Source organism: Furipterus horrens, unplaced genomic scaffold (genome assembly GCF_987537825.1).
Source record: "Furipterus horrens unplaced genomic scaffold, mFurHor1.1.pri manual_scaffold_1, whole genome shotgun sequence".
NCBI classification, from domain to species: Eukaryota; Metazoa; Chordata; class Mammalia; order Chiroptera; family Furipteridae; genus Furipterus; species Furipterus horrens.
Window position 1 is genome coordinate 208,210,495 of NW_028327171.1, and position 27,123 is coordinate 208,237,617.

At 45.4% G+C, this 27,123-nt stretch overlaps 3 protein-coding genes across 3 annotated transcripts in view; 1 reads left to right on the plus strand and 2 right to left on the minus strand.

The window, feature by feature from the left end:
* WDFY1 (WD repeat and FYVE domain containing 1) overlaps positions 1–4,170 on the minus strand; it is a 36,925-nt gene extending 32,755 nt beyond the window's left edge. Inside the window, exon 1 of the mRNA XM_090284636.1 lies at positions 3,961–4,170. Within this exon, the coding sequence (XP_090140762.1) occupies positions 3,961–4,097 (137 nt within the window). The 5' untranslated portion in view covers positions 4,098–4,170. The remainder of the gene's footprint in view (positions 1–3,960) is intronic.
* Positions 4,171–8,451: 4,281 nt separating this feature from the next.
* On the plus strand, positions 8,452–15,001 carry MRPL44 (mitochondrial ribosomal protein L44). The gene is made up of 4 exons (XM_090284647.1): positions 8,452–8,680; positions 10,062–10,530; positions 13,343–13,521; positions 14,603–15,001. Exons 1-4 carry the CDS (start codon positions 8,505–8,507, stop codon positions 14,772–14,774), a joined length of 996 nt encoding a protein of 331 aa, XP_090140773.1. The 5' UTR covers positions 8,452–8,504; the 3' UTR covers positions 14,775–15,001.
* Positions 15,002–21,083: 6,082 nt separating this feature from the next.
* Positions 21,084–27,123, minus strand: part of SERPINE2 (serpin family E member 2) — a 58,406-nt gene continuing 52,366 nt past the window's right edge. The window contains exons 7-9 of the mRNA XM_090284658.1: positions 25,606–25,692; positions 23,001–23,084; positions 21,084–21,834 (exon numbers count right to left, since the gene is read on the minus strand). Coding sequence (XP_090140784.1) covers positions 21,797–21,834; positions 23,001–23,084; positions 25,606–25,692 — 209 coding nt within the window. The 3' untranslated portion in view covers positions 21,084–21,796. The remainder of the gene's footprint in view (positions 21,835–23,000; positions 23,085–25,605; positions 25,693–27,123) is intronic.

Consider the following 27,123-nt stretch of genomic DNA (forward strand, 5'->3'; position numbering starts at 1 on the left):
ACATCACTGGGAACTTGGCAGAAATGCAAGCTCTTAGGCTCCACCCCAGACTTCCTGAATCAGCACACTGGGGTGGGGCCCAGCCATGCGTGCTATCAAGACCTCCACGTGATCTGATGCTCACTCAAGTTTGAGAACTACTGTCTAAAGGGACCAGATACACAAGTACATTAAGCCCAGACCGGGGTGTCTCACTACTGACATCTGGGGCTGGATAATCGTTTTGATGAGGGACGGTCCTGTGCGTTATAGGATGTTGAGCAGCATCCCTGTCCTCCACCCACTGGGTGCTAGTAGCACCCCGCTGCAGTGATGACAATCAAAGTGTCTCAAGATGTTGCCAAATGTCCCTGGGGGGCGGGGGGGTGGGGGTGGGGGACGGGACACAAACTCACTCCTGCTGAGAATCACTGACCTCGAATTTAGAAAAATGAACACTGAATTCAGGACAACCCTCATGGCTTTCACTTCTCTTTTTAAAATGCTCTCAGCCAGTTCTCACCGCTTTTTTGCTTTTATAAATGAATTAACTTCAGCTGGACCTTACTTTAAATGCTAAAAGTTACTTTTCTGAGCATTAAAGCAGAAGTTGTAGAGAAAAGATGCAAGCCAATTTTTTTAAACCCTCATAACTAGTATAAAGGAAGCATAATTGATTCAAGCAAAAGGTAGAATCCTAATAATGTACACTTCCTGCTGGAGTAGTCAATCATTGACTGATACTGCCAGGACTCAGTTTCTCCAAATGTGTAAAAAAACTGGATACATGGTAGAAAGAACTACAGCCTCAGAGTCAGGCCTGGGTTCATATCTCAGTCCCACTATTTACTAGTTATGTGACCTTGGGCAGTTACTTCAATGTCTTTTTTACCTCTGTTTTCTAAACTGTCAAATATCCATTGTAATAGGATGTGTATCCGATAACACTACGGGGGGCGGGATGGGTGTAGAACAGTACATACAATTAAATGCATTGCCATTTATGCAGTGAAACAAATATTCACATTGCACGAGATAAAGATTACAAATAGTCTCTTCTGTTCAGGTCAAGTTTAGGCACCAATGAGTTTTCACGCCCAACTTACAAAAAAGCAAACCAAATAACCCCCCACTTTTGACTTTTTAGAATGCACTGAATTTTGGAACTGCTGGTAAGGGGAGATGATCACACTCCCCTCATGGGAGACATGAGGACCGGATGCGGTAACACATATAAGATTCAATTCTGTACTGACACAGAGAAGGGTCTTTTTAAAGATTAGCTAGCTATTGTCATTTATAAAATACAAGTTCTGGTCATGTCACCTGCTTGCTTTGAACTCGGATGGTTCCTTACAATCTACAAAATAAAGTTCAAACTCCTAAGAGTGGCCCACAATGAAGTCCCTTCCAAAAGTGGGCACAGAGTCTTCCAGCTATCACTCCTCTCCCCTACCTGGGCCACCAATATACCTTCTGCTTCCGTCACCTAGAAATAACCGTGGTTCTTTACTCCCTCTTGTTCTTTCCCTCTGCCTGGCAGGTAGATGCGTGACCTCCTTCCTTCACACTGACCTCTCCAGTGTGACATCTCCTCCAGGAGCCTTTCCTTGAGCCCTGGGCCCTCACCCAATTACACTCCTTTGTCCTCCCAGCACCCTGAAAGTGGAAAGCACAGGGCCATCTCTTCACCACACTGTCCCAGCCCTTTGGAAACAGTGATCTTGGAGTCAGCTGTGTTCCTCTCCCACCGGTCTGTACACAGTAGTGTCCAATAAATGCCTGTTTGATGAATAAGGGTGGTCAGTATTCTGTTTCCTCAACATGCAGGTCCTATCAGGTCAGGGGACATGAAAACCAATGAATCAGAGATTACATGATGGCAGGTACTGTGGCTTTTGATCCCTGTTGTATTCCTAGGGCTAGGTACTCAATAAGCACAGTATTTCTAAATATACGAATGAGTGAATAAATGAATGAACGAATGATTGAAGAATATGACACATTTACGACAATGGAAAAATAAACCACAACAAAAAACCCACAGCCATGTGCTTTCATTGAATCTCATAATAGGTGGCACCGGCTAAAAAAAGGTTGTCTTACCTTCAAGGAAGTTCCAGGGGCCTGATACACAAATTAGTTGCCAACCCCCACCTAGTCCAGTCACCTGCCAGTGCCCTTCTGTGCCCGAGTGAAAAAACGAGCTGATCTAAGGCTCCTCCAGCACATTTCAGTCCCAGGGCAGCGACGTAATCACTCCCCATAAAACATTTATCAGCACTGCTCCTGGCCAATAAATTTCAAATATTCAACAATTTACCCAACATACATGAGTCATAAATAAAATATTTTACAGAATAAAAAACAGCTAACTTGTTTTAAAGTGTTCTTATCTATGTTCGTTCAGGCAAATATCATTATTCTGTCTTCTGCCTTGTTTTACATTCCTTTTTTGACCGTAGGACTCATGATCCCCTCTCTCTCCCACACCCAGGTGCTACCAATCACTCACTACCTTTTTTGAGGTCAGTGGCTTGTAAACTGGTAGGGAGGGGCCACTGCCTGCTCACAATAAATTCACTCAAAAGCAAAATACAGAGGTCACATGGGTACTGGGGGCTTCAGGTTTTCTCTTCCCATTCAGGACAGGCTCTCGAAGTTACTTACTTCCACATAAATGATTACAAAAACTTGGCCACTATGTCTCTCGCTTTGAAAGAACAGCAATACATTCTATGCTCCAGAAAGCCTTTCAATTTCTGGAATATCACCATTTAAGACCACTCATTGTACCAAGGAAACAGTTTCATGCAATAAACATCAGTCATTTCCTTCAAATTCCCACAGGAAAGCACTAACCGTTTAAACGTTGAGGGTTTTAAAAATGCTCAAGTTTTAAACAAACATCTCTCCAATCCATCATCACACAGCCTTGGGGAAGACCTGAGAGTTGGAGTGGGGGAGTCCTGGGTTACATTTCTAGCTTCGCCAGTTCCCTCCATGACTCTTGATGGTCCTCAGTTTCCTTTTGGGTAAAATGGGAAAATCGGATCGTATCCGTGTTTCCCAAAGTATGGTGGGCATTCAATGCAAGTCGTCCCAATACAAGAAAAGAGTTGACTTTAGGTGCATACAGATTAACATCTTTTAGCTATTAGTCTAATTAGTTATGGCGAGTGATCTCACTGATTTCCATTAATGGTGGTAATGTAAAATTTCCTTGCAAATAAAAACATCTAAGGTTTTTTCTTTTTTAAAGTGAGTTGCTTTTAGAAAGAAAAAAAGGTTTAGTAAATAAGCGTTCAGGTGATTCTAGCTAGCAGCTGTGCAAAAATAGGTGATCTAGGGACCTTGGTGCTGCGCACAAGACTTGGGTACAGCCAGAGGGAAGCAGAAGGAAGAGTGGAAGCCCTAGAGATTTGCTGCTATCAGGGAATCCCGGAAACCAGGACTCCGGATAACCGGCAGCCCGTCCTCCTGGCCAGAGACCGGGGCTTGGAACTGGACCGGTCGGGACAAAATCCCACAAAGGAAAGGCGGAGGCTGGGGTCCCGAGATGGAAGGGGCAGGGTACGAGCTAGAGACGGTGGGGGTCCCAGACGCGAGAGGTGCAACGCGAACGCGAGTCTCAGGCTGGAGGGGCGCCTGGGACGGGGATCCCGGGCTGGAAGGGCGCAGTGGGACCCGGGAACGGAGGTCCCCCAGCTGGAGGGGCGACGGGGGTCAGGGGTTCCGGCGCGGAGGGGCGTGGCAGGGACCCAGGTCCCGGACCGGAATCGAACCTGGAGGGCTTGCGGGTGGGAACCGCGAGTCCCAGAAAACAGAGGAGCGCAGCGGGCCGCGCGTCCTAGGGGCCGGGGACTCCCCCAAGCGGAGACGGGCCGGCCGCGAGCCCCACCGCCCCTACACCCGATCGCCTGCGGGAGGACGGGCCGCCCCCGTCTCTCCTCGGCCCCACGCTGGCCCCGCTGGCCCGACCTGTCCTCGCTGGCGGTGATCACGCCGTCCTCCTTGGGGATGAGCAGCGCGGCCGTGACGGTGTCCTGGTGCCCCTCGATCTTGCTCAGCAGCACTGGGCGGCTGCTCTGCGGCCTGGAGTGGATCTCGGCCGCCATGTTCGCGCGGCGGCGGCGGCGGCGGCCTCCCGGGGCGGGCGGCCCATCAGCTGACCGCGGGCCGGGCGGGCGGGGCGGCGAGAGCGCCGGTTTGCGAGGGCTCCCGGGCCTCGTGGGCGCCGCGCTGCCGTAAGCTCCCCAGTGCTGCGCTTAAGGCGCCGTACTGCCGGGAGAAGCAGCGCAGCTAAATTCACGTGGCAGGGAGCGAGCCACAGAGGACGTCCCTGCCCAGAAGTTGGGAAAGTTCTAAAGATTGAAAACGGGAAGGAAAAAAGGGCCGGCCTAAGGAAAAGTCTTCCAAGACTATTTGAGCCAAACTGACGATAGTTTCCGGAAGGCAAAATCTGAACAGATTGAGAAGATGCTCCAGATAATGTCAGTTGTCATTAGAATAAAATGAGGAGGCAGAGGGTTACAAGAAATCCATTGGTGGTAGGTTAAGGGGGCGGGAGAAAGCAAAGTGGGGAGATCTCTGGGATCAGATAAAAAGTAACACGGAGAAACATACGTCTTTCACATTGGTGGGTACGGCGTAGTTAACATATACAACACAGATGGTATGGTGGGGGAGCGCTAACACTGGGGGGGTCCTGCTGTGTCCTGTTCTGAGGGTCTGGAAAAGGAGATCACTGACATTTCAAAGGTATGTTATCTTAGATGCACAAAGACAACAGGCAGGCTCATTTTAGGTAAAGACAGACCTTTGTCGAGGAAGCTACAGGCCTAGGCCGTGACCACCCGCCATGACTCACTTGGAGTTAGGAATTTTTATGTTCAAACCATCTTACGCGGTTACTTTTGATCTCTGAGTCTGTAAGGCCGCCATGCAGGCCTCCCCTGAGCTTGTCAGCTTTAGTGTGTGACCTCTTTTTTTTTTTTGTCCACAAAAAGTAAAGTCCTTTACCCAAAAATGGATTGAGCAGTTGGCAGGGAAGAGAAATTGTCCCCAAAATCAGAACTTCAGAAAATAATAATATTACATTGCATTCATTCTACAAAGCCATTACTTGGAGGACACCTTCAGAGATGTTAGTGTGAAAAATAGCGTGCAACTGAGAACCTCTGAAAGACAGTAAGCGACACTCAGTGAGTGGTGGCTACACACTAAACACTATCCCAATTTCTTTACATGGATTACCTCCTTTATTACTGATAACAGCCTTAAGAAATGGAGAGATAATTGCTCTGCATTCTCATTTTAGAGATCAGAAAACTGAGCCAGGGAGAAGTTAAATCACTTGCTTAAAGTCCCATAGCTACGAGAAAGAGAAAGGCAGCTACGAGAAAGAGAAAGGCAGCAGTGGCCTCCAGGAGCCGGCCTGGTACCATCGGCCAGGCTTCGGTGTTGCTAGGAGCTGGCGAGGTGCTCACAGCTTATTCCTGTGGCACATAAACATCAGACAAGGTGACTTCATAAGCACATTGAAGCACAGCGAAAACATGAACATTGTCCAAACCACAAAAATGACCAAATAGTCCCCTCTATTCTGGCTGTATGAGTAACTCCTGTTTCTTTCCCAATTACAGCATTAGCCTCTGTTTCCTCTCTCTACATCTAGACAAGCTTTAGCAAGACATCCAATCCATAGAATTAATCCCACTCCCTGACAGTATCCAGTCCAGGAGGAAGCCCTTCTTCCTTAAACTTCCCCCCAAATCACCTAATACAAATGTAAATCCTGTAAGTCTTTTCTATCACTGACTCCCCATCCAACAGGCAAACAACTCTACTTGTTCAACCCCAGATGTGTTCCTGGCGGCTTTTTGCTGGAGAATAGCAGCAGCTAGTAAGTAAACAGAGTCATGATCGGGACCCAGGAAGTCACTGACTCCAGAGACCTCCCCTTTCCAACCCTCCTCCCCACACACTGTATTATTTTCACTCCTGAACTGCGGAATTGCACTAGAACTGCACTGCTCACCTGGGCATTCAGCACTTGAAACGTAGCTAGACCACACTGATATGTAGTATGAGTACAAAAGACACACTAAATTTTAAAGACTTAGTACAGAACAAAAAGGATGTAAGATTAATAATTTTCATATTGATTCCATGTTGAAATGATATATTTTAGATATAGTGAATTAAATTAGATATTATTAAAATTAATCTTACTTGTTTCTTATTTTCTAATACGGCTAAAAGAATTTAAATTGTATATGTGGCTTATATAGTACTTCTGTTGAAGAGTGCTGTGCTAGTATTTTCTTATGAGGTTAATATCCATTCATGGACAGGTTTATTCATCTATTCAACAAATGTGTATTGTACACCTACTATGTGCCATGCCCGGGCAACATGACTGAGACGTGGCTCTTGTAAGGCTTGTATAATATAATGACTAAACAAGCTATTGAACAACTTTTTCCCAACAACAAATATTCATTTGTTGAGTGCCTGCCTTGAGCCTGGCACCATTCTAATGCAGCTGTGCTTAAGCGAGACAAAATCACTCTATCATTAGAACTTACATTACAGTGAAAGAACCAGATAATAAACGAAATAAATAAATTACATAGTGCATTAAAAAATGTTAAATACTGTGGAGAAAATACAGCTGGGAAGGTTAATAGGGGCTCTAGGAAGTGTTGCGATTTTACATAGGACGGTGTGATAGATCCGGAGACGCTCTCCAGGGATCCGACTCGTGGAAAGAGCGTGGTCAGCAGGCCTTCTCCAGCTTTCATCTCTTCCAGAGTCTGCCTTTGCTGCAGAGAGCCACCGTGCTCAGCCGTGCCCTCCATGCGGCAGCCTGAATTCAGTAAGTAAATGGGACATCACTGTAAAGGCAGAGCCATTTCAACCTGCCCCAGGACACACGGATGCGCAATACTGGCTCCAGAACTCTCTCCTGGGTCGGATGAGGCTTTGCCAGGCCTGCATTGCAGACTTTGTCAGCCTACTCCTGTTACATCTCCCCTCACAGCGATGGATTTCTGTTAAACACCCTGTGCGCCAACTTCTGTCTCAGCATCCGCTTCTGGAGAATGCAACCTGAGACGGGTGGCCAAGGAAGGCTTCAGGAAGAAGGTGACATCTGAGCCAAGGAGAGGACGGAGTAAGCTGTGTGGAAACCTGGGAGAAGGGCTGTCCTGGGAGAGGGAACAGCCAGTGCTAGGGCCCTGCAGTGAGGGCAGGCCTAGGGGTTTCTAAGGTGGGCAAGACAGCTAGGGCGCTGGAGCCGCTGAGTGAGGAGCGCAGAGAGAAATGAGGACAGAAGCGTCACCAGACAGACCATGCTGGGCCTGAGGGATGGTAAGGACTTTGGCGTTTACTTTAAGTGAGATGGAAAACCATTGGACCGTTTGAGCAGAAGACTGGCTTAATCTGCATTCTATTTTGTTTTTTTAATTTAATTTTTGGCAGCAACTCAGAGCCATGTTTATTTCCAGAATAACAAGTGACTATTTCAGCATAGCGCTCTAAACTGACCTTTTTAAAAACAAAACTAAAATACCACCATTGTCAACCCCCCAGTAATTCTCTGATATTATTTTTTTAGAACCTTGTCAGTATTCAAATACTCCACGTCTCCTTTATTTTCTTCAGTTGATTTGTTCCAACAAGGTGTTCAGCACAGGAGCCCAGTCTGGGCGCGCTGATGCCGCCAACAAAAAGAGAGACCGCAGAAAGAGGTTCCCCTTTGAGGGTCTAGATGTTCGGCAGGCAGCTCAAAACTGGGAACTCAAACAAGTCTTCCTTTGTCAATGAATACTAGATTTTAAAAAGTTATATTAACAGTTTGGTAGGACAGCGATATCATGATATGGCTAAAGAGTGGAAGATTGTTTTTAAAAAGACACATACATCCACTGTTCTTGGGTTGATGTGTTTTTCCCCATCCTCTTTTATTCTTTATTTTTTTTTATTGTTTTTATAAAAGTTGTTTTAAACTAAAAATTTAAATTTTGGCTAAGTTAGCATCTCTTAGTCCAGGGCTCCTGAAAGTAAAGTTTTTGGAGAGAGACCAAACACATATTTGCTCAAGTAGTGGCAAATATAATCTGGAACTAGGACTAAGTATATGTTGCTGAGAAATATCTTCTTTCTTTTTTTTTTTTGAGAACTCGTGTTTTCTTTAAACTGAACATAAAACAAATTTTTTGTTTTGCTTTAACGAGAAAGGAAGAAACAAGGTAAGAATCGACAAGGTGAAGCACCCTGTTTCATCAATTTCTGGATCCGAATGCCCCCCCCCCCCCCCGCGCTGCTCACCCAAGAGCGCTCCCCGGGTCGGCAGAGACCAGCGCTCGCGCACGCGCAGTAGCACGCAACCGCAGCCGCGCCCCCCGCCGAGCGCGGGCCCCGCCCCAGCCTCGCTCAGCGCCCCAATTCCGAGGGGACCGTGTTACCGCGACACCGGTCCGGCGTTTTTCCTTCCGCCCTCCCTGGCCTTCTCCCCTGCCATGGCCTCCGGGATGCTCAGGCTGTTGTTGCGGGGCCCTCGCGGCCTCCTGGCAACGGCCGTCCCCGCTCCAGCGCCGCCAGCTCGGGGCGTGAAGGACTTCCGCGCCGCCTTCCGCTTCCAGAAGGAGTTGGAGCGCTGGCGCCTGCTCCGGAACCCGCCGCCGCCCGTCCGCCGGTAGGGGCCTCCCCGGGAAGGGGTCAGGGTGGCTGTCGGGAAGCCGGGATCTCCCGCTCGGCTCGGGCCCGACGGCGGGGACGGTCGTTCATCGCTGTTGCGCGCCTGTGTCGCGCCTAGGAGGCTGGCGATGTAGACACCGTGTGACAAGGACGCGTGGACTGAGCCGAAGAGAACGGATCCGTGCCGCGCGCCGAGCGCGGGGCCGCCCCGACGCCTCGGAACCCCCATTTAGAAGCCCGTCCATTGCGATGACAGAGAGGAGAACACTCCACAGCATCCCAGTTTAGAGGAAGAAACGAATTAAGTGTATTCCGCCACAAGCGCACTGTCTAGGGTAAAAGGGAAACATTTCAGGTGTAGGTGTTTGCCCGAATTAATCTTGTTTCAGTAATAGAAGGTCCGGTCGGAAGAGGCGCAGGTCTTCGTGGGTCCAGATCAGATCCCGCTATGCCGCGAGCTCTTGCATCTTTGCCTCCTAGTGTGTCTGACGGTCGTCGTGGCAGTGCGAGCAGATGCGCTTCCCTCTCTTCCGGCTCCACTTACGGGCATTTGAGCTCCGTGGTATTGCTGTTGCAACCCACGGAACAGCGAATAGCTTTCACGTTATTTCTCCTTTGGAGACTTAGCATGAAATTTCGATAGCTCCTTTAATATGGCCCCCACCCCGCAGTTAATCCATTTATACATCTACCAGTAGGAATGTGCTTGTTCATATTCCTATCCTGTTCGAAAACAAATATTAGGTTCTATTCCTAATCATTCTTTTTAATTCACAGTTCTTGGGTTATTGTGAGGTTAATCATTTTAGGCTTTTATGGTTGGAAGACATTTATGGATTCCGTATACATTTTATTATTTACAACTCAGATCTTTATACTTCGCTGCCCTTTTTTACTTAAAAGTTTGATTTGAGGTTTATTGTCTTTCTTTTTAAAAAGACCTTTTAGTCATTCTTGGGAATGATTATGAACTTTTTACCTACTTCGTAATTGCTAATTTAAATGGATGTTTTCAAAACTTAAAGCAATGAAATGTAAGATGAATACAATGTATTTATTGTTTATGGCTTGAACCTGTGCAATTATAATTTGTATTTCACATCTAGGTGTTAGGTGTAGCTGCATGGTTAAGAGCACTTTCCTGTAGCGATTGGCTCAGAGGGAAACATAATCCAACAGTGTATCTAGCAAAGAACAAGTAATCATCTGACTTCAATTTTAACTTTTAGAAAATCAAAGCCTGGCATTAAAATGAAAACCTTTTAAAATTTTCTTTATAAAATTAACAACATTGCAGCACAATGAAAAATTTTGCACCATAGTAACATCTTGTTGTTTCGTTTACTCTCTGTTAACTGTCTTCTGTTGTACATTTTCAGTTCCGAGAAGCCCAACTGGGATTACCATGCTGAAGTACAAGCGTTTGGACATCGGTTACAGGAAACCTTTTCCTTAGATCTTCTCAAAACTGCGTTTGTTAATAGCTGCTATATTAAAAGTGAGGAGGCCAAACGCCAAAAACTTGGAATAGAGAAAGAAGCTGTTCTTCTGAATATTGAAGATAATCAAGAACTATCTGAACAAGGGTCATCTTTTTCACAAACTTGCCTCACCCAATTTCTTGAGGACGCATTCCCAGACTTGCCCACGGAAGGCGTGCAAAGCCTTGTTGACTTTCTCACTGGCGAGGAAGTCACGTGCCACGTGGCTAGAAACTTGGCGGTGGAGCAGTTAACGCTGAGTGCAGAATTTCCAGTCCCCCCGCCCGTCTTACGGCGGACGTTCTTTGCCGTGATTGGGGCCCTGCTGCAGAGCAGCGGACCTGGCAGGGCTGCGCTTTTCATCCGGGTAGGTCGTTATTAATGGCACATTCCCCGGGCAGATTGGAGGTGGAGAAAGAAAAATTAACCTCTTTGTCATTCATTTCTGTGCCTTGGAAGGTTTGTGTGTGAAATTTCCTTGCTACCCAAACGGAGAGAGACCTAAAGCTTTTTTATGGAAGTATGCGAATTATTCCAGTTATCTCTCACTGAGGTCCTCACCAGGAGCGAATATTAAATGCTGGCTTGTGAGTTTGTAAGGACAGCAAGCCATGTTTTTAGTTCTACATCCTTAGGTCCGGGAATGGTGCCTACATACCAGATGCCCAGTAGCTGTGTAGTAAGGGATGAAACCAAAGGAACCATTGGAGGGCCTATGTGCTTCGGAACCGAAAGCGGTAAAATCTTGGATTTCTGGGTTCCTGTGACGTACACCTAACTTCTTGTAGCTAATCAAAGTGAAACGTAATTCGTATGATTCGACTCCCACTGTCCTTTTAGAAGTTATTACCTGGGAGAATTTTTGTCCTCTGCATTGGGTGAAAAACATGTTTTTGGTTACTCTTACATAATGAAAAGTCCACACTATCACTTGCAGTCTTGATCAGACATTTGCATGCTGGGTCTTTTAAACCAGCATCCCTTGCTGTTGGAATCTGTCCATTTAGTTTTGATACTGAGTTTGATCATTTTCATAGAGAAGGATATTTGCATTTACCAACACTCAGGCTTCGTTCATAGGGGAAACCTGTCCTCTTCCGTCAGCTAAGGCCTGTGATAGGTCCGCCGTGGGGAAGCAGGTACGTTAACTGACCCCTCTGGAGTGGGAGCTCAGGGAAAGGAGAGAGGAGAACAGATTTTTACTTGGCTTGACAACTTTAAGTTACTGTAGTGCTTTCTGAGCCTGGTTGATGTTTAACACAGACTCTAATGGGCCTTGAGTCCCCGGCTGGAACCTTCCGGACGAGCCCCTGACATGGTGCGGGCTGCCCTTGTCCTTCTCAGCTTCTGGCTGCCTGGGAAGATTTCTCTAAAAATGGCATCCCTCTGTGAGTTCCACATCAGGTCTTTGGGATTTTTATACCTGAGACCCTGGCTGCAGACTTCTGCCCACTACTGCAGGCAGCTTCTGCCAGCCTCTGCCTTTGAGCCAGGAATGTGTGTTCGCTGCCAGGTGACTGGACGCCCCTCTCCCAGGTCAGAGGCCAGTGGTCGCTGTCAGGGCCTCTCGGCTGGAGGTGGAAAGGAAAGCCTCCTCTACCTTCCCCTCTCGGAATTAAATAGCTTTTCCTAAAGGGATTTTCACAGGTCCTCCCTCGATTTCCATTTTTTTAAAAAAGCACTGTACCTTCTGAGGAGTGTGTGTTCCAGGGCCTCGGCAAGGCTAGTGCAGAAGCACCAGGAGGAGTTCTAAATGGGAGCTCTCCCTGGTCCACTGTGCGCTTTAGAAACAGCATTTCTTCGCACTGCCTCCCTGTTCTGGGGAGATGAGATGGGGCTATTCAGCATCCCCACCCTGCTGAGGTCTGGTAATAAAGTAATAAGGTCAGGAGCCAAGGGGAAAGATCAGGAGGCACAGGTAATCATCCCAGTGAGTTCTTTCTTTAGTCCTGTGAAGATCTTAGGCGTTGGAATTATTTTCCTTACCCTACCATTGGTTATTCTACATGGCAAATAATAATCCGGTGACTTCCTGTGCCGGTGAATACTCATGTATGTCTCATAAGCGTTCTGTCTCTGCACATTGAAAGATTCAAAACCCCCAACTGAGAGTGGCCTTGTAAATATTTTTTATTAACTAAGCTGGGGAACTATTGTAATGAAATTGACTCTGTTTCATGAACTAAGAAATATTTTTTTTTATTTCTCCCATCTGCTCCCATTTACCCATCCTGTTATACACTTTGTTTGTTAACAGTGTATCGTGAAATTAATGTTTGTTCCCATATTTCCTATACAATGTAATTTATTGCCAAAACGGATTTTGCTTTGAATGTTCATAATTTGTTCCTCAGTTTTTTTAATTGAAAGTATATCAAGTCATAAACACTTTTAAAAGGCAGTTAATGTGAACTTAACTGTTGTTGGGGGGGGCATGGAATCAAAGCATTTTATTGAGGTGTCTGGCAGTAGGGTGGGGGTGGGGTCAAAGGTCTGGGAGGACAATGAGCTCTCACTTCCTCAACCTGGCTGCGATTTCCCCAGCTTCCCAGCCGCCAAAATCGTGACGTTATTATTTCAATGACTTTTTAAAATCATGAACTTGCACAATGAAGTAGTAATATCGGGAAGGCCCTTAGTGCCTCTTTACAAGAGTTTTTGCCAGAAGTTATTATTGTTTGTTCATTAATTAAACTTTTTAAAAATATGTTTCTTACTGATAATAATAGATTTCTAGCCCTGGCCGGTGTAGCTCAGTGGATTGAGTCCCGGCCTGTAGACCAAAAGGTCGCCGGTTCAATTCCTGGTCAGGGCACATGCCTGGGTTGTGGGCCAGGTCTCCAGCTGGGGCACACAAGAGGCAGCTGATCGATGTATCTCTCGCACACTGATGTTTCTCTCCCTCTCCTTCTTCCTCCCTTCCCGTCTTTCTAAAAAGTAAATAAAATCTTTAAAAATGAAAAAATATATCTATTTCTAAATTATGAGATAGGAGTTTACCTTCAAATATGATTATTGTAATAAAATTCATACAAGAAAACTATGGGCATGCAAAGGAATAGTGCTTTTTTTCTTTTATTTCCCATAAGTTTTTAATTTCTGTTAAAATTGCAATTTGAATTATAGTCTTTATTTTCTTTACACTAATTTAAAAGTATAAATTGTATTTTTATATGCAGGACTTCTTAATTACTCAGCTCACTGGAAAAGAACTCTTTGAGATTTGGAAGCTAGTCAACCCCATGGGGCTACTGGTGGAAGAATTGAAGAAAAGGAACATTTCAGCTCCTGAATCTAGACTTACCAGGCAGTCTGGGAGCACCACAGCTTTGCCTGTGCATTTTGTTGGCTTATACTGGTTAGTAAGATTTTAACCTTAACTTTTTAGCCTTATTTAGAAACCTTAAAATATGACTTCTCACAAATGTTTAGTATAGCCTCTAATTGCATGAAAAGATTTTTAAAAATCTCGTTCCCGTGATTCTTAACGTACTGCTCTTTTCCTGCCGGTCGTTCTCAGGAAGAGGCGAACAATCCTTTGGCTTGCTAGTCACATCTTTTTTATTCCCTCTGAATGTTTTTCGTTTTAAAATTTATTTTTCAATGACAGTTGACATTCAGTATTTCATATTGGTTTCGGGTGTACAGCATCGTGGTTAGACAGTTATATAACTGACAGAGTGACCCTCTGATATTTCAAGTACCCACGTGACCCCGCACGGACTTGTTCCAATATTATTGTGCCTCACACGGTACTTTACATCCCGTGACCGTTTTGTGACTGCCAATTTGTACTGCTTAATCCCTTCACCCTTTTCATGCTAATAGGAGCTTTTAATAACCAACTATTACTATAGAATTTCACGGCATATATGTTAACCTAAGTATTTCTGTAGGGAAAAAAAAAGTTTTGACTCAAGTTTTACAGATTTAACCCTAATCCACACCGTACCAGACCTTTTTAGTTTTCTTAGTGAACAGCCGGCCTGCCCCAGATTGAATTCAGGCGGATTCAAGCGTTAACACGTTGCGTACAGGCGGCGGGAATTCGCGTCATTTCTAAAAGGCATTTAAATTCCCAGGTACGCCGCGTGTTAACTGCAAACAGTGAATATATAAGATAACTAAGAATTCGGGTAAGTATTTTTCTGATCTTCATGTGACATGGGGCTCTAGAGCTCTGAAAGCAGTGGAAACCATCACAAGGGAGAAGTGGGTGGTGGCGTAAAGTTTCACCTTCCGTTTTCATTAAAATGCAAAGCAAACCGAAAAGACGCTCTTGCTGCTCTGTCCCGTAAGCACCTTTGGTCAGCAGCTCACGTGTACCGCCGCTGGTAGAAGGAAAACGTGGTGCCACGTTTCTGTCACCCCCGGTGGGTAATGGGGCCAAAATAAGACTCCCAGGGCGAGGCTGACTTGAGGGCTGTGCTTCCCCCTAGTGACAGAAAGCTGATTGCGGAGGGGCCCGGGGAGACGGTGCTGGCCGCCGAGGAGGAAGCTGCCCGCGTGGCCCTGAGGAAGCTCTACGGCTTCACCGAGAACAGACGGCCGTGGGACTATTCCCAGCCCGGAGGGGCTTTCGGAGCACAGAAGACCATCGCCGCCAGCTAGCCGGCCCCGGGGGCAGGAGCCTGGGATCGTGACAAAGCACCGAGACGAGGGTCAAAGGTGTTCAGAGCCCGATGTTTTTCAAAATGTCCACAATGCTTTATTTCTCATACCGAGTTCCTGAAATCAGACAAGTGTTCCTCGGGGCACGTGTTTGTTTCAATCAAGATCTTTGATTCATTGTCTTTTTTGATGTTTTCCCAATAAACTTTACTAGGCTCTTGATTTTATTACTGTATATAATTTGTACAATTCAGTGTATTTTGTATCCTAGCATGAAGTATCATAGTTTGAATGTATGTTTTATGTGAACTATACTGTAATAGCAATAAAAAAGTTATTCTTTGTTTGTAGTTTAATTTGATATACCCAAGTGAATGAACTTTGCCTCTAATATAATTTTAGCTAAAATAGTAATGTTAACATTTAACTTCTAGAAATGTAAGGCGTGTATTATAGCAATTAGGTATTTACATGATCTCTAGATTCTCTCTAGGTTTAAAAATCTGTACTAATTCATTTTCTAATTCAATTTCTATAAAATGGCAGAAAAGATACATTTTATGCTTTTAAAGGAAAACACGAAGATCAAAAGCAGCTTAAAGTGTTGATGCAGCTAATGAAAAAGTAAAGTACGTATTTATCAACTTAATATTCCATAACCATAATCGTGGCTACTATGTACCAAGCACTCAGTGTTTTACCGTAACATTTAACTGAGGAGAGGACGAGTCTTCCTTCCGGTTCTTTAGTCCTTTGTGTTCAATTCATTAATCCTCCTGCAAATTCCTTTTGATTTATTTCTTTTTAACTTTTTGCAACAGTAATGATTTTCAGTTTCAGTCTACCAGTCCTCACGCCCAGGAGTTAACGAGAGAAGTGGAACTGGGAGTTGAGAACAGAAAGAGGGAAATGTATAAACCGATAGCACTTTTGCCAGGAAATCTTTTTATCAAGGAAGATGAAGGACCTTTGGGCCTTTCCTGAGACTGGTTAGGAAAGTGGGACTCACGTCATTTGTGAGAGTTTACAGATACCACACGGCTCACACAGACTTGGGAGGGGGAGGTTTGAGAATTCTGTCGCTGGTCGAATTGGTAGATTAACTGAATTTTTCCACTTTCTTTGGAGAGTTAATAGTCTTTGGACACAGGGACAGAGGACCAGACCCACAACAAGTAAATGTGAACGGATAAGCAGCTCATTGACCTGGGAGAAAATTACAGAACATTTCCAGGAAGCCAAGATGGTAAAGGCCCTGCAACTGCTTACCCAGCATATGCAAAACGTCAGGTTCTAGGTAGAATAGTCACGTTTTATGTTAGGTGAACATTCTTTTCAAAGGTTTTTAAAGAATTTAGTTGCAGCCCTGGCTGGTGTGTCTCAGTGCCAGTCTGTGAGTCAAAGGGTCGCTGGTTCGATTCCCAGTCAGGGCATATGCCTCTGTTGCAGGCTAGGTCACCAGTTAGGGGTGCGTGAGAGGCAACCGCACATTGATGTTTTTCTTCCTCTCTTCCTCCCTTCCCCGCTCTAAAAGAAAAAAGAATTAAGTTGCAAACTCAGTAATCCTCCTTCCTCTATAAGTAGTGCTGATAATGCAATCCCAAATTTCTGTTCCTGGCAGCTTGCAGGACCTTCACCTCCAAGGTTGGGCAGGAAGTATCCTCACCCTTACTTAGGTATACAAGCTTCTAATCCTTGAATGCTTTGACTTCCATATGGAACAAAGCTAGCTCTAGTTCATAAAAGCTATCTTGCAGATAAATCCAAATTCCTTATGGAGAATGTGATTTCAACATATTTCTAAGTAAAGTCTTCTTTGAACCTGAATTAAGTTGTACTTTTTAAAAGCACCCATGAGCACACAATGGGCTGGAATGCAGAAAACAACTTAGCATGCTTTTGCAGTTCTATATGAAATAGCTGGAAACTCGGAACCAGTCTGGACGACTAGTTAATTTGCTCTAAGAGAATAAATCCTGCATAAGTTTTATGGGTGCGCAAGGGCCACATGTGGGTTACTAGGATATAAACGGGTGTGGAACCAGGAACATGCAGCGACCATTTGGAGGGCTGGGTTTTTGACTAAAGTCAAATCCATGTTAGGAAGGCAGCTGTTAAGACCATAGAAGTTGGTGGGATATAAAAGTACTGATACTTGAACTTGGCATCAGAGAAGTACATTAGAGTTGTTTACGTGGAAATTCTGACACCCTTGCTCACGTCTTCCCATGCTGGTTCCCAAAGCCCAAGATACTCATATTAGCACCAAATAAAATTCCTTAGGCAAAAATGTAAGATGGATGTCTACAGACTCAATACATAAACCTTATTCTTTTCAGTACATAATTTTTATTATGTGCATATATAAAATATGGAATATTACTCTCAAAGTGTTTTATGCGATCATGAGAAAATGGACTATATTACTAAGAACTGAAACTCCCCGAGATAAAATAGGGGCTGTTTATTGTGTTCCGCATGTTATATTTTTTGGCCACAAGATGGCGCTCGAATTCCACATCACAAGTATGCAAAGGGCCATTATTTGGACACTGCCTTTTCTCCCTGTGCAGAAGAGATGTGGTATGTATAGGAGCATGGTTACAGTGGAACATGACTTCTCTGGGCCCCTTACAGCTCTAATATTCTGCAAATATGTGTGCAGGAGCGAGCTCACCTCTTCCCTCGGGTGTAAAGTGGAGAATTTACCTCTGATGCTAAGGTCTGCGTGTTAGAGCTCTTAAAATATTTACTGGAAAGACAGAAAATGGCAGGGCTTCCATAGGTAAAACATTTAAAAGCCTTTTTTTTTTTTTTTTTTTTTTTGTCACTTCTTGCTGTTTTTATTCCCTCCTACTTATTTGATGATGGAAGAAAAGGCACTGACTTCAGAGCTAAAGATGCCTTAGTGTCCAACTTGACAGCTTGTAAAGCGAGATGTGGCCCCTTCTCTCATCGGGGGTCCAGCCCACAACTTCCGCCAGGCAAGGGTGCCCACGGAGCACGCCCAGCTGGCAGCATGCTGCCCACGTCTGCGTCCTTAAGCCCACTCTTTCCCCCTCGGCTGCCTCCTGCGCTGTCTCTCCAAGCCTCAGTGTGGAACGCCCTCTCCCATTGTCTCCTAGGACCGACAGCTTTGGGTCCCCCAGTTTGGGGTGGCTCTCAAAGCCCTTGGAAGGCGGGGTTCTCTCTAGAACACCAAGAAGGACTGCTAGATCGTGTCCCGTCTTGCAAACTAAGAATTCTTCCAGGAGAAAACTCAAGCCATCAACAATTATAATCACAAGCACATATACTCTTGAAAAAAAAAAAAAAAGGAAAAAAAAGTGGGCTGTTTGGCGTAGCTACTGTCTGGGCTTTCCAATAACCCTCGTTTGCTCTTTTCATGTGCCCGACTGCCTGTCAGTGCTCACTAGCAACAGAAGACTCAAGAGTTTCAAGAAAAATCTCTGGGAGAAAACTGAGAAAATAAAAAGCATTAAATTATTCCCCCTTCAGCTGAGGAAGAGCTCCGTGATCTGATGACTTTGGCAGAAGAGAGGAGTCATGGGGTCGCTGACAGAGAAGGTTATTTCTAGTCAGAGGAGGGTTTGCCTGACTTCCTGACGGCACTTCCTCTACGTAATTTATGGATATTATCATCTCCCCCATGAGAAACCGCGTCGGAAAGGGCCAGGAGATACTCATCAGTAGACAATATAGCTAATAAGACAAATATAGTCAACAGTCATACCCTGGCTGGTTTGGCTCAGTGGATTGAGCGTCGGCCTGCGAGCTAAGTGTCGCTGGTTCGATCTTCCAGTCAGGGCACATCAGAGAAGGAAAACTCTGACTCCAAAAAACCTCCGCTGCCTTGCGGCATACCTCTTCAGGGGAAAGGCTAAGGGAGTAAACCCCGACAGAAAATCCGGAGCCGGAGTCCCTAAGGCGGTTTGACGTTGTAGTCAACACCGGCAACTCCTGCGGCGCACCTGAAGCCAAGCCGTATTGACTCCGTCTTTCCCTTGGATCCTTCAGCTGCGAAGAGAGGGGGGGGTCTGCTGCATGGGCAACAGCAGACCCTCCATATCACCCTGCCCAGGCTCTGTAGCTTCATCGCAAGATGTCGATTCAACACGGGAGGAGACAGATACCGTGTCACTCCCGAGTCGGACTGCACAGCCATTCTCGACGGTGCAGATAGACTCTTAAGAAGCTACACCATCGTCTCTCGAGACGGACGGCTGCCGACGATGACGAGTCAACAGTCAGTGGACCATCCTTAGATTAATGCCCGTGGGGGTTCTGACAACCTGCCACTAGGACTCACTTCTTAGTCCTGCGGTTGTTTTTCTTGTCTGGGAAGGAAGCTGAGTCCTTTGGAGCCGCGGGCAGCTGCTAAGTGGCCTCTGTCCCCGTCCAGGTGGCTTAGCTTGTTTTCCCAGGTGCTCCGGTGGCAGAGTCCATATGGCTGCTGGCTGTGCAGCTGCTAAGGCCGCGGGGCTATGGAGAGAGGACACACAAGTGCAGGGGCGAGTGTGGGGCACCTGGGGGAGAGAGGGAGGGAGGGAGGGAGGAAGCAAGAGCTCTTTGTTTCCCTGGCCTTATATTAGCTTGGGCTTGGGGTGGACTAGGTGTCTTTTCAAAAGAACCAATCAACTTCCCAGGCTTTCACGGGCTTTTGATAGGTTTACATCTCCCAGTTAGACTGACCTGCCCCTGTGATCCCAACAGTCTGGTTGGGGGAGAGAGGACTGTTAATCCCCTTGGCAAAGCGCAGTGTGGTGTCCTGGAGTGTAAAAAGCCGTAGCTTCCTGTGAAGCCAACAGGCTTCTGCTCCCCAGTTTATTAAGTTCAATGTCTAAGTCCCTTTGCTCCTGGGTACTTGGTACCCAGAAGGTACTTTAATGAATGAATGAATGAACGAATGAATGAATGACTGGAGTTCATAATTCTTGGATTACTGATAACACTATTTCTATTTTAAACTATTCAAAATAACATAACTGAATGGGATCAGAAAACTAGAAAACCAGTAAAACCCTAAAAGGCATTAATAACTATAGCAGCATGTTTGCTAGAGTACAATGGTCTGTGGAAACCCTTCAAAATAAATGTTTGACATTTAATCTTAAATAAAGAAAACAAGCCCTGCCTTCCCCCTTCTCTTATGGTTGATCAAAGTATCCACGCTTGGTAGCAAACCACTTGAGAAAGTTCAGCCCACTTGACAAATAAGAATTACGAACAGCAAATTGGTGGCGTGTAGAATGTGATGTTTGAATACATCATTGACTGACAATTTTATACAAAAGCTATCCCATCTCACCAGCTATTTTTTCATAATTGAATATGAAAATGAAACAACTTATAAAATATTTTACAAAATCCTGTATCTACTCTCAGTTTTAAGAATTGTATTAGCTAAGGCAAGTGCCAACAGAAGTTAACAACTCGTTACTGGTCAGTAACGTGGGGCTTGAAAACATGAGTTTTTCCATGACTGGTCAACATTGTGTTTAATATGTAAAGAGCGATGAGTAGAGGTCATGGCTGGGTGACCCAGTTGGTTGGAGCTGTGTCGTGTACACCAGAAAAGGTTGCAGGTTTGATTCCCCGTCAGGGCACATACCTAGGCTGTGGGTTCAGTCCCTAGTCAGGGTTCGTACAGGAGGCAACTGATCAACCTCTCTCTCTCTCTTTCTCTCTCTCTCTCTCTTTCCCTCTGTCCCCCCTCCCCTCCTAAAATCAATAAGCATATCCTTGGGTGAGGATTAAAAAATGTCTTTACATATCGAAAAAAATATATTTTAAACCATTCTGATTTAGATAAGACCACCCAAATCTTGAGTAGGAGGGGGGAAATAGGCAAAGAAAAAAATGGTAAATTATAATTGTGATTAGTTCTGGAAAAAGAAAATCTTGTCATTTCAAAGAATAAACCCTTCAGCCTGTCCCCAAGAATGACACACCCACCGCTCACTCCTATTTCCCAAGGGCATGGATCCACGGCAACCTCCTTCTGCACTGGCTCCGAAAACCCTACTTTTGCTGATAATGCCTGGCCCTCACCTGAGTGGCACAAACAGGCAGCTGAGGTTAGAGGTGGTTTAACAAGATGGCTGTTTCTCTGTCGGGATCTATAAACCGAGAAGGGGAGAAGCAGGGAACGGGGCTGGATCGCCAGGTTTGGAGAAAAAGCCGGGGGTCTTTGGGCTTTCTGCCATTTACCAAACCGCAAAGGTTTATTAGAAGAGGCTGAGGTCTTTTTAAAAGGCTGTGTCTCGTGCTGTATTTTCAAATAGCAGAGAAAGAGGTTTTTTGTTATTTTTTTAACTACTCATAACACTTTATTTTTACTTTGTACAAAATACAAAAATGCAAATCCAAGGAGTACAGACCAGTAGCGACAGGCACACTGCACAACAGCAAACCTTGTCTAGCAAGACATTAGTTTTTAAAACTTTTAGTGGATACATGCACTATATGAAACGACAACAGCAACACATCGAAAACACACAGAGGCTAGAGAGGTCGCTATTTCTACCCTCAAATACTGCTTACTCGCAAGACTTTGGATGAGACAAAAAAAATAACAATTAAAAAAGGCGAATAATATTTTTTTCATAAAAATGTAAAAGTTACCATAAAATGTCTTTTCTCCCCCATCACACTGATTAAATTTCTTCCGCAAAGCCGTACACATAAAACAAAACAAAACGAAAATCTTGAACTGACAGTAAATACTCCAGAGGGTTTGTTACCTAAGTAACCACTCAGTAGTTTAAAGAATCTTTTAAGCACGTGGAAGCCTTTCTATTCATTTCTCAGTCCGGTGTTCCAGCCGTCCTGCCCATACCTTCCCCTCGAACACGTCCCGGAATAGAAATGCCTGCATCATGGAGCTCCCGTTCTTAAGAACTAGTTTTGAAAAAGAAAGTAATGTACAAAACATGTAACAGAACTATGAAAGACGTAGGCCAGGAATCCTCTCTTCACAGCAAAGCCGGGTTTGCTTTGCGCGGCTGCTTCTGCACTGCTTCTCACGGTTTGTTTATCTGCCCCATGAATAAGAAGGCACCTGCGGAATCCAAGGGAGACGACGTGTAACTATGAGAAGCAGTTTTTAAAATGAGATGAAAGGCAAATTTAAGGGAAGGTCCCTGGGCTGAGTTTAACCTACGGCTCTCAAGAGGACTTTCTGCCATGATGAAAATGGTTTATATCTTCATGGTCCAACAGGGTAGCCACCGGTCTCGTGTGGCTAGTGAGCCCTTGAAATATGGCTAGTGTGACTATGAAATTAAAATTTTAATTATATTGAAAGTAATTACAAGTTAAAGTGAAAGAGCCACATGTGGCTAGAGGCTCCCACAGTGCGCTGTTTGGCTCTGGCGCACACTAATTATGACTTTGAAAATGCAATGAGACAAGAGGATAAGGAAGTAGCTGATATTATTGATTTAAAAAAGAATAAAAAGCACAGTGTATTCGTTTCTACTCTGTACCAATATGAAGCCAACCTCTCCACAAAGATAGTCTTATTTATTCTTCAAAATTGGACTAAGGGGTAGGAACTACTGTTATCCTTACAGATGGAGCTGAAGTTTGAACGAATGACTCACACGGCCAAGGTCGATTGAATTGACGGGTCTCGAGGCATAACTATAGAGTGGACTTACAAAGATTAATGACATCTGGCTTCTTAAAAAGTTTAACTACAGCACTTATTTAAAAAAAAAAAATCAATCAGTAGATGTTGACAGTGCCCCAAAAGGTTGCAGAGCTCTCTGTATGTTAAAAATAAAATCAAACAGCCCTGGCTGGTGCGGCTCAGTGGATTGAGTGCCAGACTGCGAACCAAAGGGTCACCGGTTCGATTCCCCGTCAGGGCACATGCCTGGGTTGCAAGCCAGGTCCCCATTCAAGGGTGTGCAAGAGGCAACCACACACTGATGTTTCTCTCCCTCTTTTTCTCCCTCCCTTCCCCTCTCGCTAAAAATAAATAAATAAAATCTTTTTAAAAAAATCACACAAACATAAAATCTTGTCCTAGTTTAAGTGATTCCACTACACTTTGTAAACAGCTTGATTTTCCTCTCTCACCAAAGCGCGTGGTTCTATTATTTGAAGTGTTTGCATGGGAAAGAGATCAAAAGCAGCCCCGCCGGACGGAACCACGCTGGCGCTCTACCTTTCTGAACCCTAACAGTGTGTGTGACCAAGTACGAGAGGAGAATCACTCACCTGTAGGATTATGTCGGATGTAAAATAGAAAAGGTCTGTCCACGATGAACCAGGGAGGAGATGACCTTGCAATTAGAATCGCAGCTGCGGGAAGAAAAGGAAACATGCTGTACACCCACTGTGCGGCCGGCAAGGCAGCTGGCCTGATGGGTCCTTGATGCTGATGTTTGAGGACACACCTAACAGGTCTGCCGGTCGCCATTCACTGAACACCCACCGCGGGCCAGGCCCTGTTACGTTTATCATCTCGGTCAGTCTACACAAGCACCGTCTTCTTTGATAAAACAACTTACTACTCCTTGTTGGGTTTTTATGAGGATTACGTGACATTAACATATTACAGTTCTCAGCGCAGTGTCAGCCACTTAATAAACACCCACTGCGCATTTCACTGTCGGTACTGGCTGTTTCTGACTTATTCCATCTGCCTGCCTGATGAAGGCAGCTGGTCCTTTCAGTATCTCCAAATCCTTTTGGTGTATCAAGGCCCAGCTTCGCGCTCAGCCACTGAGGCGGTGCCTTTACCTCTAACACGGTCTGGGTTTCCCTTGTGGCAACGGAGACCACTCATCCGGGACCTACTGTGTCGTTCAGCTCAGCTGGTGCAGACATTGGACGGAAAAAGCAAAATTCTTTAGCTCATGGTCTTGGACATGCTTGCTCTGCCATGCTTACCAACGGTGGCTGCTTTTAGTAAGCCTGCGAGGAGGTTTTGCAGGAGGGTCGTGCCAGACGTAACTGCCCTATGCTTGCCACAATGACCCCCTCCTCTTGTTCAAAGCCCAGAAAGCATCACCGACTCAGGCTTGGCATGACAAAGGAAACACTGCAGCTGTGCTGGGGTGAACCACTCAGCCAGGGTTATACAAACAACTCCGCAGTTAGCAGGTGTATACACTAAACTGAGTCCCCTCAGAACTTGTATGCTTTAGGCCTAACCCCCACTGTAACTGTACTTGGGCACAGGGCCTTTAAGGAGGTGTTTATTTAAATGAGGCCATGAAGGTGGGGCCCTAATCCAATAAAACTGGTGTCCTTACAAGGAGAGAGAGAGAGAGAGAGACATCAGGGATGTGTGCACACAGAGAAAGGGCCATCTGAGGACACAGTGAGAAAGTGGCCACTGCAAGCCAAGGAGAGACGACTGAAGAGACCCTGCCAACACCTTGATCGTGGACTTCAGCCTCCAGAAGTGTGAGAAATAAGTCTCTGTTGCTAAGGCACCCAGTCTGTTACAGCCTGGGCTCCATGTGGCTGTGACCAGGGCAGCCCCACAGGGTCCCACACTCACAACGATCCCGCACTTGCTTTAGTGCTCTGCTGCTGCTGTCTTGAGATTCTTCATCAGTTTTAAACAAGGGGATCCATACTTTCATTTTGTGTAGGCCCTGCAAGTTAGGTAGCCAGTCCTGATAGTCACACTAGCTGGCAGAATTGGTCAATAACTTTGGCAAAATTTAGATGTCACTTATAACCTAGAAAAGATAAGAGGCATCTTAAAAATTCCAAGCCGTCTTATTCTAGGTCTTTGTTTTAAATGCTTTTGTAAAGGAATATTAAATGTTTATCTCAGAAAGGCAATAAAGTGTCTATTGTGGGTGTACCTTTTAATGACCAGAAATATATGACCCAGCTACAAGCGTAGCTGAGACATTATTCATTTCATGAGTTTGCAGAGCTTGGTCATATCTATTCAGGCAATCTCATCTGGATAATGAGGGTGCAAAAAAAAAGACAACTTAAGATTGTTCTGTTTTCTCCTTCATTATATAAGCCAGCAAGGAGAAAGCAGATGTGGGTATTCAAATGATCAAGGAAGGCTGCATAGCAATCCTGCTGTAATTCAACAGCGGCATGCCAATTCTTCACTGTGTCCCGGACAAAACGGATCGACTCTCTTCCTATTAGTAAATGCTATTGTTTTATGTTTCAATCTGAAGATTGGTCTTTTCTGCCCATAAGAAGCCAGAATCCACTCTATCCCTCTGAGAGCAGGATTCGGCAAATTCCTGTGCTCAGGCCAAGTGCAGGGGTCAGATCCTGTTTTTATCAAGTTCTATGGAAACAGCCACGCCCATCTGCTGTATCATCTGTGCTTTCGGTCACTAAAGTACCACAGTTGAGAAGCTGCTTTGGGGACAGTACGGCCCACAGAGCAGAAAATACATAGTTTAGCTCTTTACAGAAAAAGCCTGTCAACTCTTGTCCTAGTGCAGCGGTTCTCAACCTGTGGGTCGCGACCCCTTTGGGGGTCGAACAACCCTTTCCCAGGGGTTGCCTAAGACCATCGGAAAACACATATATAATTACATATTGTTTTTGTGATTAATCACTGTGCTTCAGTTATGGTTGGGGGTCACCACAACATGAGGAACTGTATTAAGGAGTTGCGGCATTAGGAAGGTTGAGAACCACTGTCCTAGAGGACTCTTCTCTCACTGAAGTGCTTTCCTTGATGAAATAGACTGAGCTTCATGGACACAGGTCCTTCATGTGTCTCAGTTCCCCGCTGTCCCTTACAACCATCGCATAGGGCCTGACCGGAAGTCGGTAGTGACCCTGCCCCTCTGCACCACAGCCAGCCCCGCCACGGTCCCCGGCTTACTCGTTACTGCTGAAGCTTTGGTTCCATCTTCACTGACTTCAATTTTCGCTTTTTGCAAGATGCGAGAAACATGAAGGTTTTCTGACCCTGTTTCCAGAAAATAAGGCAAAAACAGCATTTGTGTGATATGCAGCCCATCTGTTGAGCTGGAAAAGGAAACGCAGCCATGGCAAATTCCAAGTCTTAAAAGGAGTCAGAAGAGAAGTCACCTCTTCCAGTCCTGGTGATTCAGGGCTGTGGGATGACAGTCGCCTGCAGTCTCTGCTATGTGAACTGCGATGTCATTAAGAGGAGGGAGTCCCAGATCCAAATATGTTAGTGCCTCGAGCAACTGAACTCTGAGCACTAAGAATTTTATTTAAAAAAAAAAAAGAGCAGAGCTTTAAAAAAGAAGCCCAGGAAGCCAACATTATTTTTCACTTACATAATGTCAGATCCAGATAATTTCAGATGGTGTTTACAGAAGCGGAAACTGAGGCCCAGAGCGTTTAAAAAAAAAATTGCCCTCAAACCACATGGCTAGTTAGTGGGGAAGTAAGTGCTGGCTTTTGACAAAAGCCACCCATCCCACAGGCACGTTAGTGAGACAAGAGGGTCGGGTACGAGGAGTCTGGGCTGTTGTGAGGGCCAGACTCAGAAATGCAGTTTTGCCACTGGGGCCTTCTGGGGAATTCATTTCCCTTCTCGGCAAGACCCACGGGGTGCAGCTGTCAGGGACAGTGCAGAGGGAGGTCCGTGCCAGCCTGGCCTAGACATGGGTCTGGGTGCAAAAAGGAAACAGTTCTTTCTGTGTCATCTGGCTTTATTTTATTTTCACTTTTCGAATATATTGGGGTGACATTAGTCCATAGAATTATATAGGTTTCAGATGTACAATTCTATAATCCATCAACTGTATCTTGTACTGTGTGTTCACCACCCCAATTTGTCACCTGGTTTTAAACTGTCTACATTGATGCCCGGCTCTCGTAGGACTGAAGGTGAGAGAGAGGCACCTTTGCAGGCCCCAGGTCACCTACAGGGTTAAACAGAACATCCCAGGAGCACTTTGGGCCCCTGGTCCTCCCTCTGAATGCCTGTGAACTCCCTGGGGACACAGGACAACCCTGAAGGAGAAAGTGCAGGTGAAAATACTGCTTCTCGGACCTTATGGGGCTGCAGAGTTTGGTCAAGGGAGGATTCTGATTCAGTAGGTCCGGGTCAGACCCAACATCGTGCATCTCAAATAAGCACCCAGGTGATGTGAACACTGCTGGATGGGGAAGAGCTTTTGGCTGGCAGGAAGAGACCGTGAAAATATCCATGGAGCGGCAATTTCTCCAGGGGGGTCAAGTTCATTCCTAGGACAAACACTCGCGTGTTCGCTAGCAGGCAACTGAGGTCGCTGACGAACTAATTCCTTCTCACTCAAGGGGGAAAATGCAAAATGAAGTGCAAATAATGTTTAAGCCATGAGTTGTCTTTGGGAGGAGGTTGCTATGCTGCAAATTAAAAAGACAAAGGATTGACCCCGTTCAA

Coding starts and splice junctions, on each gene's coding strand:
- MRPL44 (XM_090284647.1), top strand. CDS start 8,505: ATGGCCTCCGGGATGCTCAGGCTGTTGTTGCGGGGCCCTCGCGGCCTC. Junction 8,681..10,061: donor CCGCCGCCGCCCGTCCGCCG/GTAGGGGCCTCC, acceptor GTACATTTTCAG/TTCCGAGAAGCCCAACTGGG. Junction 10,531..13,342: donor GGGCTGCGCTTTTCATCCGG/GTAGGTCGTTAT, acceptor TTTTATATGCAG/GACTTCTTAATTACTCAGCT.